At 38.6% G+C, this 18,293-nt stretch overlaps 1 protein-coding gene across 3 annotated transcripts in view; it reads left to right on the top strand.

Annotated features, from left to right (window-relative positions):
* The window catches only part of FBN2 (fibrillin 2), a 174,131-nt gene that overhangs the window by 28,595 nt on the left and 127,243 nt on the right, over positions 1–18,293 (top strand). For all 3 annotated transcript variants that reach the window (XM_086771566.1, XM_086771565.1, XM_086771567.1), the window contains exon 6: positions 9,234–9,431. In XM_086771566.1, coding sequence (XP_086627692.1) covers positions 9,234–9,431 — 198 coding nt within the window. The remainder of the gene's footprint in view (positions 1–9,233; positions 9,432–18,293) is intronic.

Consider the following 18,293-nt stretch of genomic DNA (forward strand, 5'->3'; position numbering starts at 1 on the left):
AGATGTAAATTTCTAAAGCTCTTTTGCTGAAGAAAAACCAGAGATCTGAAGAAGAGGAAAATATGCTTCCGCCTCTCCAGAGAGAACTCTAGTAAATAGTAACTAGCTGAGTTTTTAGTTTATCAACTCAAGCAAAGTATCAGGATAGTCTAGACAGTTTCTTGCAAGCTAAATGTGATTTTTTTTTTTCAAAGAGCAATGTGTGAAACAATTGTTTTTCCTACTTACATTAACAATTAACAACATTGCATTCAGCTGCATGTCCGTGGCCTTAATAGGATTTCTTACATGCTGAGACTTTTTGCATGTTTTTCTTAATTTATGCAGGAATTGGTTATGAAATATTTTCCCTCGTCTTTTTGTGAGTATGAATGCATTCTGAAGGCCTTCCTAAAACGGCTGCTAAGAAGAATACAGTTAATGGGAGGGACTCCAAGCCTGCAGTCACTCGCTTTTACCTGACTTCAGCAGTAAGGCTCCGTTGTGTGGGCAAATCTTGTACTGTAAATGAAATCTGAATGCAAGGATTTGTGCAGGGGACGGAGTTGCAGTTTGAATTTTGTAGTCATCTCAGCAAAGCAAAGATGTAAGAAGCTAATATTAGGATAGTTGATATGAACTGCTGAATCTCGCAGAAAATTACTCTTGTGATTTCTTACTTCCACAAACACTTTGCAGAGGGGTAATTCAGCCTGTAACTTCTTGTAATAACTGATGATTAATATGTTGTTGTGTGTCAGCTTTTGTGTTACGTATTTGCCTTATAGAGGTATTTCGTTAGAGTCCAATATCCAAAATCGGATGCAAACTTTGTAGTAGCAATGCTTGTGGAACTACGTTTCCAAGAAGATCCATACAAAACCAAAATTGGAGGCCTTGCTGGATTCAGGTTTCTTAGCTTTTCCAGCTTTTATTCTACATTTGAAATTTTGTAGCAGTAAGTGCATGATGCTGCACTAACACATGGCAACAGTTTCTTCCTATAAGTTTGTATGTATATGGAAATACTTTGCTGCTAAACACAACTAAATTCCATAAATGACGAAAGCAAAGTATGTCCCGGTTTCTGTCTTTCTCTGCTTTTCGTGTGTGTATATTTTGTAAAATGTTTTGTATCTTTAAATAGTAGAAGTATTTTCTTCAATGTCCAGATTAATTATAGAAAATTGCATTTTATTTCAGAAATATTGTTGATTATCTGGTACTTTGCCATCCTTTCCATTGTGCTTAAGTGTGTAAGAATTAATTATTTTTAATTTTAAAAAGAGGTTTAAGACCTGCAGAGAGTACTTTACTAATACTTTATCTGCTTAAAACTGACATAATATCAATTCTGTTAACATGGGTGTGCAAACCTTGGAATGTTATTTTTGGAAAAGAGCTGATTTCACTGTTCCAGCAAGAGGAAAATGAGAATGTGCTTAGTGTTGACATGACAGCAGTACTGGTGGAGACTGGAATTTTGCTAATAGCTACAAAGCCCACATAGACTGCTGCATTAAACATGCCTTTTTTTTCCTGCACTCCACTCCCTTTTTAGTTGCCATGTGTATATTAAGTTGCCTAATCAATCACAGGAGTTGGTGTGATGGAAAGTATTGCGTTGCAGGAGCTGGTCAGAACTGTACATGTGGGACCAGTAGAACAGTAGTAAAAATTCAACCTGAAAATGAAAGCTGTCAGCTGCATTAAAATGTTCAACCTTCATGATATATTTAACATAAATGTTCAAAACCTTTTTCAGCTGAACTGCTGTACTTTACTATTACATATTTTATTAAAATCATTGCTTCAGGCAATGGCTAAAGAACTTTCTGGGGATGTGTCTCAACTTTGAGTTATCCACAGTTTAAAATATTTAAAAGACTTTGGTGTTCATTGTTTACATTAATCATAAACTTAATAGTATTAAATACTTAATTAAGGACTTGACACACAAGTTGGTTTTTGTTTTTTTTTTTAAATAAAAGGACTGGGAAGGAGGCTCAAACTTTGCTATTCAGGCTTTGGTTTGTGTGAACTTCTTAGTCTAAATAGCTGTACTGCCCGTAGACTGTTTTTTCCAAGATAAATTAATACTTTTGCCAAGTCTCTTTCATCTTCCAAGAGACTAGCTCTCATTTTCAGCCAGCATTCTTTTTTCCATAACTTACTGGATGTCACCTTTGAAAAAAATGCTTTTTATATATATCAAGCCTGAATCAGTACAATTCATCTGACTTGTTACCTTTGAAACCTCCCTTATGGTGAACCCTCCGTGTTGGCAGCTAAGCATTACTGCAAGAAGAACAATTTTCCGTATTAGGATGATTAAAATATTGAAGGAAAAACAATTTTAGATAATCTTTAATAAAACAAACATATGTACCTTTGTAATGTTTAAATATCTTTTTGCATACTGTGACTTACGATCTGCAGATGTTGGAGTTGAAAAAGAAAAATAATATTTGCATATGCATACATTTCAGATTTGTGGTCTGAACACAAGTACAACTATGAGTATTACCACCTCTTTCATACTCAGATGAAAAGTTAATCAAGGAAAGCCATGATCTCCCATTTTTTAGAAACACAAGGTCTGGGCAACGCTGTCATTTTAGCAGAACCTATGGGAGAATGGGTTATGCTTTGCTTTTCCAATCCTGCTGATACTATGGTAGGAGTCACGTATTGTGGCATTCCACATTGCAGGAAGATGGAGCTCAATTATACTTTTAATTATTGAAACATTTAGATTTCGGATTGCAAAGGGGAAAATTCAGAGGTAATTGCTTTGAAAAATCTCATCAGTAACCAAGGAGCAGGCAACGAGCAGCAAAAATAAGTTTCAGGTTTCTAGAGAGATCTGAATGTTAGTGGAAATTATGGGGAAATTTGCCACAGCATCCTATCAGAAGTGTAATAAAGACCGTTGCTTTTCCAGCATGTTTCCTGTTGGAGCACCTTCTAGCAAGGTGAATTTATTCAGATCTTTGCTGATGTAGACTTAATCTCTCCACGCGGAAGGTTCCCTCACATCGAGTCCAGTCTCTTAGACTTTCACCCGTTGTGCTAATTTTTCTTTTGGAAGGGATTCAAGTTCTTGGTAACCCTAACAACAGATACTACTTTCCAGTGTTCAGGTCCTATGATTAGGTTGTTTGTCTAATAATGCCGATGTATGAAACAGATTTTTGAGGTATCATTATTAATAATAACCTGTTTGCTATCCTTGAGCCCTCAAGTGAGGTAGTAGACGTTGAGACAACTTATTTTTTCATCTCTTCATTAACATTTGCTAAATCATACTTATTGGAGAGAGATTCTGTGAAAGCTCCTTATGAAAGGCAAATTTGCTTTGTAAGGAAATGAAACAGATTTATCAAGTATTAGGTTTTGTTCTTTAATTGACAGGGGTGGGAGGGCATATCTCAGACCTCATCCTTTACTCATTCCTCATGTGATTCATACTAATCAACATGCTTAATGTTTTCAGTATTTTATTTTTAGTAATAGAAGTATCAATATTCAAAATAGCTTATAGTTAAAAATATTTACTTCCAGACACATTTCTTCCTTATTTAGTTATGGGTCTATGGAGTTTTGGACTTCACAGTTTCCTGCTAATCTTTCTAGCACTTACAGACATGAAATACGGGATTTGTGATAATATGCTGCTTCAGCACTGCAGTCTATGTCCTTTTACCCTTCTGGAGCTTTTACTTAAGGTTTATGTAGGTGCAGGAGACTACCACTGCACTGTGAATAGCACTGCTGGGCTTTACACAGAAACAATATTTTGGTATTGGGAGCCTTCAGTTAAAATTTCAGTCTCTGCGTTCTCATGAAGAGAAACTTCAGGTTTTCATATTCTTCCATATAACTTGCCATAGACATTCCAACATGTCTAGGTGCCTTTTTACGTCTCTTTTGCTTTATGTCTCACTTCTTCCCTTTTTAGTTACCTGAGAAGAGGTAAAATTTTCATGGGCAGGAGTAGTTGGTTAACACAGTATGAAACTCTGGAGGCTAAGACTGTGACAAAATTCAGATAGAAATTGAATCCTTGTATGTGTACCAAAATATTTTAATGTTGTTGTTATTAATGCTGTTAATTGACAACAAATGGTAGTTGGGATGATAAACGTTGTGCTTCAGGTTTTGAGCTAGTGGGTGTTAGACACCAGAAGGAAACTTTATGTAGCAGACAGATTATTCCATGTCTGCTTGCAGCAGTCTTTTTACACCTTCGTCTGAATCATCTGGTTTTGGCCAGAGGTACAGGGAGAAAAACAAAATAGATGGATATTGGACCATACTCAACATTGGAATTCTTAAGTTTCTAATCCTTGTGGCAGGCTTCCTGTCAAGTAGGCTTTTTTTTTTAAGAAAAATTACTTGTAATTAAAAGGAATTAATGGAAAAGGTCCCAAGAACGGTGACAGCTGGATTTGTGAACACAAAATGCACACTTCTATGAAAGAATAGAAATGCTGTAGTATAGTTAGATTTAGGAGTCCAGTATGCTATTTCCAGGGTTTTTTTATGTACATACCAAGAAAAAAGTACATCTTATTAAATTTAGTTATATTAACAATTTGGATTGTTGATAAAGGTTGTCATTCTACAAGTTATGATGCGTATTGAATATAATTTTCCGAAGTTAAAAAAATGCATAGCATGTCTGTGCTGAAAATCCCTTTCTTTCACCAAAGCAGTTACCCTTTCGAAGCAACAAATTATTTAAAACATATGTTCTTTCTGGCAAAATTATTCCAGCAGCAATGCTGGGAAAGCAGCAAATGAAGAAACACCTAACAATAAGACAAGAAAACCAGTATGGAAAAGATGATTGATTCATAAACTCAGGGTTTTTAAGGTCAGATGAACCATTATTATAATATATGGTCTGACTGACTGTATAAAACAGACTCACTGTATAAAACAGACCATAGAATCTCATATCCCCAGCTTCATTTGAAACTAGAAAGTATCTTCAGAATGGTGTCTAGTTTTAGTATGTTTGCTTTGTAAGTAAAAATGTATTTTATGACTAGAGACCTTTATCTAAACAGTTGTACTTTACTATCAGCCCGAACATGCTTGCCTTCATATTTTAAAACCTTCTTAAGATCGAAGATGAGCTACTACTCAGACTTCATTGTGGATAAACTGAATGGATAAAAGATTTTTTAAATGAATACATTTGTTACAGGTAATAAAATGTATCCATAGAATAATATTGTTTTTAAATATTACTTATATATTTTAAATATGACATATTTCTGAACACTTAAATTATTTTTCTGATCCTTTGCATAATTAATCCAGTTTGCGAGTATCCTGTTTGAAATGCAGTTGCCATAGCTGTGCAAAGAACCACTCTTGCTGGGTGTAGAGAGCAGGTTATTTCCCTGTTGCTATCTGCAAAAGGTCTGCTGCTAGGTTTCTGCTCCTGTAGCCCAAGGCTTGCGTAACAAGCCGCACATTCTCTTAGGAGCTCAGGATCTGTTACTTAGATGTCATTTTACTGAATGAAGTATCATTCAGGATCTCGGCATTCTGGGTTGAATTTATTTTTATTTGTAAATCTACCTGGAAGTTTAATAATAGTTTTGTTTGTTCTTCTGCTGTTTAAGTTGCAGTAGTCAGATTTTGCGATGCCCTCCTGCAGACTTACACTGATGGAAGTTGCTTGGTTATAGAACCTGAACATTATGATTTGTGCATTCTCTGTTTATTAAGGCATGGATAGGCACATATATATAGGTTTCCAGAGCATATGTTTGTTACTTAATAGATCATATTAAGCAATGCATATATTGGTATTCCTCCATCTTGTATCTAACTCATTCATATTCTCTTGCACAAACACTCTTTGTAGTCTAGTTATATTTTCTAATCTTTCTTTCAAACACACCCTCCAAATTGAATTTTTCATTACTAGGGTTGACAGAGTATACATAATCATCTTATGTCTTATGGGAAGGTAATGGAACTCAAATACAATTCACAGTTCAAGTTTAAGTTCCAAGTTTAATCTTTTCTGATTGAATTCCAAACTTCTTAGCATGGAAGGTTTTTGGCCAGAATATTCCTATGGATCACCAACCATTAAACAGAAAAATACATAATTTGTATTTTAACTCTTATTGTAATTGCTTCACATTATCCAAAGATTGGTCCTATAAAAAAAGTGTACCTCAGAGAACAGATTCTATAAAAATGCAATACTGTCCAGCAGCACTACTTATTTTCTGAATAGGAGTTCCAAAGTGAGCCGGGATGTCAAGATTATCAGTCCTGATGAATGCAAGCCTTGGAAATTGTAGAGATGCATGATAAATCATTATTTAATTTCATTATAGGGGACTTTCTGCCATGAAGAACTGGACTCCATTTGAATGCATGGAGTAAGGAATGCATAACCAGCTATCATGCTTAAATTCTGCAGAGGGGTTGTGCATTGAGTTGCCCTCCAGGGACAGATCCATGCCTTCCTGGGCTGAGGCAGAATACAACTTCAGAAGTAGGACAAGATTTGATATTCCCATACAGATCTGTGTGGATTCAGAGATCATACTTCCTTGCACTACTGGAAATCTTACTTTCTTCTGATAGTGATTACATTTTATAATGGGACTCTCAGTTTTGCTAGTGGCTCAGAAATGGTCTTTTCAGGTTTACCCACACACATCCTTTTGTCTTTTTCAGCTTCATGTTTTTGAGAATCTTATTCATAAGGAGTCCAAAATCAATCTGAATTTTCAGGAAAGACTCAATCTTTATTGATCTGACTACAGTCATCACTTGGGCAAAAATTCTGCAACGTGCAGGTTACAGTCAAACAATCAGCTCTTAGTACGTAGAGTAGACTTTCCCAGAATCTGCCTACTGTTTGAACTTCAGTCGTTAATGAGAAAAATTGAATAAGTAGATTCTTTTTGATCATTTGTATGACTATCATATTAGCAGTGTATATAACTTAGTTGACAGAAGACTAGAGTCTGCTCATTGAGGTTTTTCCAAAAAAAAGTAAAAGCTTTTTCCATGCATATGAACATCATTACTTTTGCTGTGTGACCTAGGGAATGCTTTTTACAGATAATATTAGGCAATAATTATAATACGGCTATTTGCTAAAGAGCGCAATACTGTTTTCCAATAATGAAATAGTGTTGTAATTGAGTTCAGTAGCCAAATTCCCGTTTATTTTCACTGGAGTCAGGATTTAATTCCATTTATTTAAGGTCTTAAATTCTGAGTAGTTTTGTTTTTCTTCTGATAGCAGACTGACCATGGCTGATGATTTGCAGGTGAAATGCAGTCTGTCACATATTCCCCTCAATCTTTGTGACACCTGAATAAACTATATGAGAGAAGTATACAGTCATAATGTGTGATGGAGTCTTTTCCTTACTCTTACCCCTTAACTAAAATCCAGACAAGGTTACAGTGAGTTATTGGAATTTAAATCTTTGATGGTTGGAGTTTATGTTTCAAATATTTGTAATTCTGGTATGAGGCTATAGCTTGATGAGATCACTGTCTTCTGCCATCAGTCATCAGGATATGTATTTCAAGTTTAAAATTCAGGTCTTTCCAATTTGGCAAGGGCCTTGGACGTCATTAAACTGAGACAATTGTAAAGCTGCTTGTCTTCCAGTATGTTGGATGAAAGATCATGGAAACCTTTTTCTAATGAACAGGATTTTCTTTTTATAATGTACATATGTTACTGAAAGTACTATCTTTGCGGCTCAATGGGCAGCAGAGAAGCTGAAAGGTATAACTCTAAGGATTATTTTTCAGTTAAAATCAAAAAAGATTGAAATTCACGGTCCTTACAGAGTATGTAGGATCTTTTAATCTCCTTTTATTGTTAGGCATTTTTGTTGTTGCTACCTGTATGCTTGCTTAATTTTATTTAAAGTCAACAACCTAGTTGAAATTAACTGCCAATTTGTATAAATAACTGTGTGCAAAAGTTTCCCAGAACGATACCTGAATGAACTTTAGCAAAGATAGGGAGCATAACATTTATTTCTATTTGAGCTAGCTTTTACTTTAAGAGCCTTATTTCTTATTGTAAAGAAAACTTAGTATGAGGTCTCACTGGGAAGAACATTTTCTGCCTTTCCAAATGTATCAAAGCTCTTACTTTTATCTTTCAGGGTGAAAGTTTCAAATTCTAGAAGGCATCGGTTGTCCCATGAGTAGCTTGGTTGTGAGGCCAGTTGCACACTAATGAAAGTGTGTGGAAGGCAGCGTGTGACCCACATAACAGTATTTGAGTCTGTTTTCAGGAGGAAAAGAAGGAGACTAGGACAGGATAACAAGGACAGCAGCTGTAGCCCCACTGTTATGCCTTCTTTCACGTGATTGAGTCTGAGTGGAAGCTTTGTATTTTCTTCTTTTTTTTTTCCCCCTCTTAAAGTTTCCATAAGGATACGAATTCTGGCTTAGAGCAACCATCTGTTTCTCATTTGTTCCTACAGCATTTCAGTTAATTGTTGTTCCCAGTTTGTGTTGCCTCATAAGGTCAAAAAATCTTTCTCTTTATACGTGTTGAAGCTTAATGAGTTAACTATTTGCAGGAATTTGACTAGGAGTATATTTTTCATACACTTTGTATGCTATACTGAGTGTACTCAATATAGCTTGAATATGTTGTATTACCTCATGAAAATAAATGGTGGTTTACTAGTTAGTATGTAGGTAGCACTATTTTACACTAAGCATTCCAGCAGGAATGTTGATTCTGTGACAGTCACTGGCATGGACCTTGATCAATATGGAGTGAACAAATGTGTGGCTGCTGTTGTCTGTAGTTCCCTCCCACGAATTGCTGTGAAGTGACTTAGGAACAAGAAAACCAGTTCCCAGTCCTTGTTTGCTTAATTTGATCTGCTATTTTGATGGTTTGCGTGCTTGTTTGTAGAACACCTTCACTTACGGATTTTATTTGATACATTATGAATGAACAGGTCAGTTTTGTGTCCAGCTGCCTTTCATCACCTGCATCTATCAGAAAGAAATAAATTGAAAAATAAGATAACCTTGCCACACTGGCCACACAAATAATTACTTTCAGTGAAGTTGTCATGCTCCTTCTGTTGGCAGTGGCGTAACTTAAATTTTCAAGTCGTCTTGGAATTTTCTTAATATAGGTAACTACTGGATTAAAAATGTATTCTTTCTATAGTTACTAGCATGCTGTCTTGTATAATACAACGATCTTTCCTTTTTTCCAGATTACAGGACAGGCCCATGTTTCACACAAGTTAACAACCAGATGTGTCAGGGCCAGCTAACTGGAATTGTTTGCACAAAAACCCTCTGTTGTGCAACCATTGGGCGTGCATGGGGTCACCCCTGTGAAATGTGCCCTGCTCAGCCTCAGCCATGCCGTCGTGGCTTCATCCCTAATATTCGCACTGGAGCATGTCAAGGTAAGCCTTATGGTTTATACTGTGCATGACTCTTGTGTTGCCGATACACATCTTGAAAAATTTGCGTCCACTTAGAACAAAATCACTGTTTTCCTAATGTATGTTCCGTGCCTCACCTTCGATAAAATTCAGATATGCTTTGCTGCTTCCAGATTTTAGCTAGTGTACATACAGAGCAAAATTCAAGTGCTTGGAAAAATTGAATTCTAATCAAGGAGCCATAAATGCAGAACACGAAAAGGTCAGAATGTCTTTGAGCACAGCCGTCAGATACTGCAGTAGAGTGCCAATCAGGCAACTGGCTTATGTTGCTGTGGCTCTTCATTCATTCTACTGAAAAAGTCACTATTTCTTACCGCTGAGTTGTTTTCTTTCTGAAGCGATTGGGGGCTATTATACAGACCTTTTTTTTTTTTAATCTCGTCATTTAGATAAAGCACATAGTGAACTTTCTGGATGCTCCATTTGAATTATATGTACAGGACTAGAAAAAATACATAGGTAAGGAAGGACTGCAGTCTTTTAGGTTTAGATTCATAAAATGTTTGAGAAATGGGAAAGCCTTCTTGCCTTATTCAATATGTCTTTCCATGATGTTAAGACTTGCTGCTTCTCCTTTCTGTTGTTACTGCAATCCACCTATCCGAAAAGATATGTAGGTAGCTGCTTGGCTAAATTTTAGAACAAACTGCATAAAGAATGCAACACAAGACACTAGAACTCCCAAAGGAGAATGTACTACTTTTCTGTTACAGGCTGGTGCACATGGTGAGTTTGCAGGCTGTGTTGTCTTAGAACCTTCCCAAGAAGCAGTGGAAACTAAATAGGTGTCATAGTCAGACCCTGTGCCACTATCTACCACGTGAAGGAATAAGATTCAGAGTTGGCCACACTGGCCAACTTCACAGGGAGCTTGGACCATGGCCCCTAAAACTGCTAGTGGGTTTCTTATGCATTAATTCTAGTGACAAACCTAGGTCTAAACCTTCCCTCTACAGCCTGGGTCTGAGGTCTTTCTCATCTCTCATCCCGCTTGAGGATTTAACTCCTGCAGGGCCTTGTTCGAGGGTTCTGGCTTCTTTTGGGGGTTTTGGTCTGGTGACATTGCACCCTATTATTCTAGCCTTTTGTGTAAGTTGGTTTATGAACTGCCACCAACTGTTCTGCCCATTTTGCTTTGCTTGGGTGGTGCTAATTAAGATTAACTTAAGGCTGAGTCCCACCTTTGTGTGAGCGGTCCTAATTTATCAAGGTTCTGGATCAGATACAGTGGTGAGTCTGAAGCTTCCCTGTCGTTACTGCTTCCGCTTTGATCAACAAACTGTTCAACAGCCAACTGCACTCATCCATTAGCCAATTCCAGAGCAGAGTGAGCATGAATACGTGTTTGTTCTCCTCACTGCAGTTTAGGGACACAGGCCTGCCCAATAGCTGGGTGGTCAGGGAACATAGCATTCCTGGAGCTGCACTGAGAAAGGACAGCAGCTTCCTAGCCTCCTTCCTGAGCTTCCTCTTAATTCAAAGCTATTAGATCATCTCCCATCTCATGAACTCGTTTGACCCACTTGACTGCAGACTCATCAGGCTGTTTACCAGACTCCCTCTGTAACTTTACCAGCTCAAGGACGGGAGAGACAGTGGTCTTAACTACATCCCAGGCAGGTTTCCCATCTGTCCCCCCACTTATCTCATATTTGATAACAGGGAGGACTCTTTGTGTGATATTGTCACCATTGTCTGTCTGGTCACCTGGGTCCTCATCCGGGTAATTCCAAATGTCCCCATCCCAGTGCTCGGGATCTCATATTAGGGCCCACATTTTAAGGGCATCCACAGTCTCATCCTCTTTCTCCAAGTTAGTGCTTGTTAGCACCATCTGTACTGCTTCATCTTCTGATCTAATTTTCTCTGTTTCTATGAAATTAGACCTTCCATCATCAGCTGCATCTCTTGCCTTTGCACCTTCTCTTGTAACCTTCAATGTGAGCAAGCAGTTCTTTTTGTCTTCCCGTTGCTTCTTTTCGCTACAGTTGGCATGACAGCATGCACTCAGCATCTTACAGGTGATGCCTTTACCTTTTCCATGTTTCAGGTTTTCATTGTGCCAGGTCCGTGTGGCTTTTCACCTGGTCCCACTCAGACAGACAAGTGGTCTCGGACCTAAGCGTTCTCAAACTGGGCCTGGGAGGGCATCACATGCTTAATCAAATAAACCTCAACCCTGTTTTCCTCACCCCCTGTTCACGGCGCCATTTTGTGTTGTGGTCAGGCCCTCTGTTGCTGTCTACCAAGCGCTGAAGGAATGAGGTTCTGAGCCCGAGGTACAAAGTGAGGTCTATGAGGATAAGGTGCTCACCACGTGGATAACAATTACACCACCCTGTGAGTGGGGAGTATTCTATTTCTATTACAAATTCCCTTATAGCCTACCTAACAGGTATCACTCAGTTCCCAGGAAAGTATCTTTACCCGGCCTCCCGAGTGAGGGGAGACCGCCAAGGCGCGGACCTGTCCCTCCTTGGGAGCGCACTTGAACTGGGCTCTTGGGGAGCAACTCGAACACCCTTCCTGGTGGTGCCTGCGCTGCCGGGCCAGCCGGGGCACGGCAGAGAGGGAGGCCGGGCCTGTTCTAGCTGAGTCACCTCCTCGCCCTGCGTTACTGCTGCCCGAGGTGGGGAGTGAGGTCAGTGTCTGGGCTGAAAGCAGGTGCTGGAAGTCAGCACAGTTGTTTGAGTTCTGGTTATGATCTGTATAATGAAATATATTAACAAAGAGAGCAAAGCCCTTTTTCATCAGTCAGGCATAAGCACCTATCTGTGACAGAGTTAAGATCATAGAATCATAGAATAGTTAGAGTTGGAAGGGCCATGTAAAGGTCATCCAGTCCAACCCTCCTGCAAGGAGCAGGGACATCTCCAACCAGATCAAAGCCCTGTCCAACCTGGCCTTGAATGTTTCCAGGCATAAGACATCAACTACCTCTCTGGGCAACCTGTTCCTGTGTTTCACCACCCTCATTGTAAAAAATTTTTTCCTGATATCAAGTCTTACTCTGCCTCCCTCTCTTTTAAAACCATTACCCCTCGTCCTACCACAACAGGCCCTACTGAAGAGTTCCTCCTCATCTTTCGTGTAGGCCCCCTTCAGGTCCTGAGCGCCACTCTAAGGTCTCCCCAGAGCCGCCTCCTCTCTAACCTGAACAGCCCAAACTCTCTCAGCTTGTCCTCGTGGGAGAGGTGCTCCAGCTCTCTGATACTTCTTGGTGAAGTCATAAAGTTGACTGGAACCATGTGCTCTAAATTTTTTATGTTGGGGATTCCCTCTAATGCTGGAGAACTTTCTACTTTAATTCCCTATTTACAAAATAGCAAAAAGCATACAGTATAGCAGGATTTGTTTGTGTGTATGTATGCATCAGCAAGAATTTCTACTAGGTCATTCAGAAGAAGGGCTCTGACACTGTCTCCAATAAGATGTTGAGGTACAGGCTGGATGAGCAGATGGTGAGGTGGATGGAAAGCTAGCTGAGCGACTGGGCCCAAAGTGTGGTGGTCAGCAGCGCAAAGTCTAGTTAAAGGATAGAGAAACTGAGAGGAGTGGCTAATACGTTGGAAGGTCGTGCTGCCATCCAGAGAGGCTTCGATAGGCTAGAGAAATGAGGCAAGAGGAACCTCATGCACTTCAAGAAGTGCAAAGTCCTGCACTTGGGGAAGAACAACCCCAGATGCCAGTATTGCTGAATACTGATGATCTTGAAAGCAATTTTGCAGAAAGGGACCTGGGCGTCCTGGGGGACACCTAGGTGAACATGAAACGGAAATGTGCCCCTGCAGCAAACAAAGCTAATGGTACTCTGGTCTGTGGAAGAAAAAGTATGGTCAGTATGTCAAGGAAGGTGATCCTTCCCCTCTCCTCAGCAGTGGTGAGGCCACAGTTGGGAGTGCTATATTGAGCTTTGGGCTCCCCAGAACAGGAGAGAGATGGAGCTACTGGAGAGAGTCCAACAAAGGACCACGGAGATGATGAAGGGATCAGAGCATCTCTCCTGTGAGGAAAGGATGAGTGAGCTGGGACTCTTCAGGCTGGAGAAGTCTCAAGGGGAATCTCGTCAAAGACCTGACCGGAGGGTGCGAAGAAGATAGAGCCAGGCTCTTTCTAAGTGGTACCTAGTGACACGACAAGAGGCAGTGGGTGCGAAGTGAAACACAGGAAAATCCTCAATGTCAGGAAACATTTTCTTACTGTGAGGATGGCCCAGCACTGGCACAGGTTGCCCAGAGAGGCTGTGGAGTCTCCATCCTTGGCGACATTCAGAAGCCATCTGGACAAGATTATTGGCAACCTGTTCTTAGGTGTCCCTGCTGGAGCAGGGTGGTTGGACCAGATGCCTTCCAGAGGTCCTTTCCAACCTCAACCTTTCTGTGATTCTGCGAAAAACATCCTGATTCAAGCAGCTTTTCTTGCTCATGGTGTTATAAAAGATTTCAGGAAAGTTGTTCTTGTACTACTTCAAAAGAGGCTAGGTAATGTCCTCATTTTCTCACTTTTTTTTTCCCTGTTCCTTCTCTTTCAGACTTCTCCATGGCCCCATGTATTACAGCATTATTCTTAGTGCTGCCTTCCCCTACACTGCATCATAGTTCAGTGGCTTAAAACTGCACAAATCTAACCAGTCAGTTGTTTGGCTGGATTTCTACTTCAAATTTCCTCCATAAGAGTTCAGTAAGAGTCCTGTCTGCGCTTGAGTTGAAAAACTGAGAGAAAATAAAGATGTTGTCAGATTTTTAGTTTTTAGAAATTCAAACTTAATGAAACATCTTTTTGAATTTTTTTCCTTCAGTTTTCATTCACACAGTGGTATTGTTGACCTGAAACTACAACTGAAGCTATTAGCTCAAACTCATTTCTGTGGATCTCCTTATGCCATTATCTTAGCAAAGGCATCTATTTTATTTAAAATACTTAGGTTAGTTTTAAGCAACAATAAATCCCATCATTCTTCTTAATTTCAAATATTTACTTTCCTGTTTTTCTGTGCTTACACTGCTTAAAGCATCCAAATTGTACTAAGGAGAAATATTTTATTGCTCTTTTCCTTACAGGTCAGAAAGAGGCCTCTGTCTGTATATAACAGCTTATGTTTTACTGTTCATCTTGAAGTGATTAGTATGTTTTAAACATTCTTTTCATAACAATGTCATAAACAGAAACAGTGTACTGAAGGCATGCACGTTGGTTACAGTCTCCAAGTCACACTCCTTTGTATGACGAAGATGTTGGCCAGATACAATGAATTCTTAAAACTTCTCTGCCAAACTGATCCTGGCGTGGCTTCCAGGGCTTCGTTTAAATTATGTGAGAGATCAGTAGAGCTCTTTAGCACCCGTGCCAACAATACTGTGTTTTCTTTTTCTGCTAGCTTATTCTGTGTGGCAAAGATTTTTGAATTATGCAGTTAATGTAATTGCTGAATTCCACTGGGAAGTGTAGAAACATTGTGGTAGTTTGCTTTGTGTGATGGATGAGCAAAGGAAGTTTAAGCAGTCATCATTTTTTGCTACATTTTGCCATATTATTACTATACAGGAATATCTGATTGTATTTATGTCACCAGGAGTTAGCATGTGATGTTACAAGATTATGGTAAGGCACAACCAGATGAAGAAAAGTTAGATTTTCTGTGTGGAAAAGAAGAGGTGGAGAATTTCTGTGTTCCATAGAATCATTTCCTTTACTTCCAACAGTGGAGACAGTCCCTTTTAAACTCTGAGTACTTGTAATTCCTCCTGACCTAAGTTCTCTGGTGATAACATGTTGTCTAGTCTGTCCCCGAATTACCAGACTGCTCTACTGGAGGAAAGGACTGCATGTAGCACTTGACACTGTGGAGAGGCTGTTCAGCTTTCTGAACTCCATATTGGGGTACATAATCTGTAGAAATGAGCTGCGAGATTTTGCTACAGCTAGGTGTAAAAATTTTAGAAAAAAGCAGTGCAGCAGTGTTACCACAGGTGGTCAAAAAAACCTCCAACAGTCAGTTATAGTAGAAACTCTGGGAGGGAGCTGGGGGGTATACTGAACAGACAAATTGAGACTGAGATACTTGCTACTACACTGCAACGCTGCAAGGAAATATAATCAACTCTTAAAATTTCTGTGCCAAACTCATCCTGGCAGAGAAAAGTGAACGGAGGGTTTAATCCAAATAGAAGGAGTAAAGGGGTGGTGGATCTGTGAGTTGTCCATAGGCAGAAGCTGCAGTAATGATAGCACGTGTTTCTACACAGAGGTAAACTGTGAAGAAGAAAGTAAAAGGGTCAGATGGAGCTCTGGGGGGGTGCTACAGAAATTTTGTCAAGAGAGGAGTATTAGCAAATGAGGATACAGTTGTTCTCCAAGTGTGGTAGCTCTTGTCTGAGGAGGCTTCATTTCATGAAACAGAAAACTCAGATGAGACTGGCATTAAGTATTTTCTCTGAACATTTTAGAAACAAGTACAGGGATCTGGCTAATGCTTTTCAATGCCTTCCTTTCTGTTGATGACATCAAATTTGCAGGGACTTTTATTAAAAGAACACAAAACCACTTCAGATTCAGTAAAACTGTATCTTTGTCACATGTCGATTAGAACAGACTCACTCCGTCCATAGTGTGAATGCTTGGCATTTTTGAAGTGAGTGCTTACATGATAGCCTAGTTCAGGAGTTGATATATGAACAAGTTGAAATCGGTAGAACTTGCAAGCCTTACTCTTGGAAAACAGGTCATAATTTCAATATGTGTTAGATGTCAGAGATGTCAATATGTGTTAAGATTTAACTGCAGAGTATGAAGTTGCTCCTACTCTTCCCAGGATGTGCATGTTGCAATCTTAGCATGTCTTAAATGGCTCTTTAGCATCTTTTCGGGATTATGTTCTCTGAGTAATGTTCTTGTATAGAACATTATGGTAGTATTGGTTTTTCGTTATTACCATGAACAGCTTTTGAAAAATCAGAGAAGCCAAACCAAACAAAATCCAAATTGTTTGGGTTTGGGCTTTTTTTTTTTTTTTCCAACAGTTTCTATTTAGTCATTACTTAAACAGGAATTGTAGCTGTTCAGACATCCCTCTTCCCAAGAATTCAGGCAGGAGAAACTTAAATGTTCCACTTGAAAGTACTTTATTGCCATTGCTACATAGCCTTAGGAATAGCATAATGGCAGAAATAATGTGTTGGACGTTTTCTCAGTTCCTCCCTGCATTCCTCAACAGTCTATTTCTCAGCTACATCCTTTCCCTTCAGACAGTTAATTTTTTTTTCGCTAAAGAGAGAAAAATAGTCCTGACTGAATAGCTTTTGAAAACATGAAGGTTCTTCTTCTTCCTGCTACCATTGTTGACATTGTTAAGTATATATAGCCATTATAGGAGATAATATCGTCCCAAAAAACCTCTGCTGTTGTAGGAATGTACTGTACTGAATATTAAAGGCACTGATGTGGGTTAGACAAAAGAGACAAGACAGATGAAGATTCAAATTCACAGTGAAGAGTGACAGATGATAATTTTTAGATAATCTAGTGTTTGGAATTAATGTATTTGGCTTACTGACAATATTAACAGTGTCACCTAAGATCCCATCCTGCTGTTGTGAGAATAAGGGGAAAAAAGCTTAGTATTATTTCTGTTGTATTCTGTATTTCTGTACTATTTGTAGTATTTCTGTTATCTAGGATGCAGAGGAAGAACCAACAGTTTTCCATTGTGTTGAAGACCAGTTTAGTCTTTAATTCCTACATACTGTATCCATTGCAAAGACACTCCCCATACATACTATAGGTAGAATTCAAGAGAAAATTGGTGTTTGGGTACTACCATTGTAAATAAAAAGTGCAGTGTCCAAAATTTGTGTATAAAATCTGAGAAGATTTACTTTTCCCAAGCTTTTTCTTCTTCAGAGTTTTTTGAGAATCAGTCCACTTATCAGAAAGGGCAGCTGAATTTGGCTGTGTTTTCAAAGGTACATATTTAAAGTTGACTTGTGCAAATCATGCAGGCATTTTGCAGAGAAAACTCTGCAAAAGCAAAGAACCTTGTTTCACTTACCAGATATTATCAAGCCTGTGAGCACGTGGAAACATTCTACCTAATGTGTAGCATGTTGAATGTCTGTATACAGAATTACATCTAAAAAGTTATTAATCTAGTTTTTTATTTTTGGCAAAAAGTTTATTGTGTTGATGTGGTTGGGGTTTAAAAGTGTGAGTAAACAGATAATTAATAATGCTAAAACTCCTTTGTGGCTTAGCCTAACTATCAAAGATATCAAAAAGTAAATAAAAATATGCTTTATTGCAAATTCATTGTGTTTTCAGAAAAAAAAAATATTCTTATATCTTAAATTAGCATTTAGGAAGCAATTCATAAAATATACCTTTTTAAGAAAATACTTTTGTCCTTTATGACTTGTCTCAGTTCCAAACTGCTAACGGTATATTAAAACAAACTTGGGTTTTCATCAAAAGGTGATATTGACCAAAAAAAGCTTCAAGCTTGTAGTGTGTATGTATGTTTGTAAGCTAACATGGAAGCTGAATGTACTTACTCTCTTTGCATTTAACTATGACTTAGAATAATTAACATATAAGCCCTCACAAGTTAAGATTCATATTAGCACAGAAAAGCAAGATAGTGCATGTGATTCAAAGATTTGCAAGATCTCACCTTTCGTAGTGATAATGTTTGTGTTTTATTCACTGGACAAGCACTGCACTGTGTTGCATCGTTTGGATCAGCTTTTCAGACTTCAGCAGAGCTTGACACTTATTTGTCCTTTTAAAACCATAGGATTGGAATTGAAGGAAATGAATCGAATCAAC

The sequence above is a fragment of the Chlamydotis macqueenii genome, chromosome Z, assembly GCF_036417535.1.
Source record: "Chlamydotis macqueenii isolate bChlMac1 chromosome Z, bChlMac1.mat, whole genome shotgun sequence".
Taxonomy (NCBI): Eukaryota; Metazoa; Chordata; class Aves; order Otidiformes; family Otididae; genus Chlamydotis; species Chlamydotis macqueenii.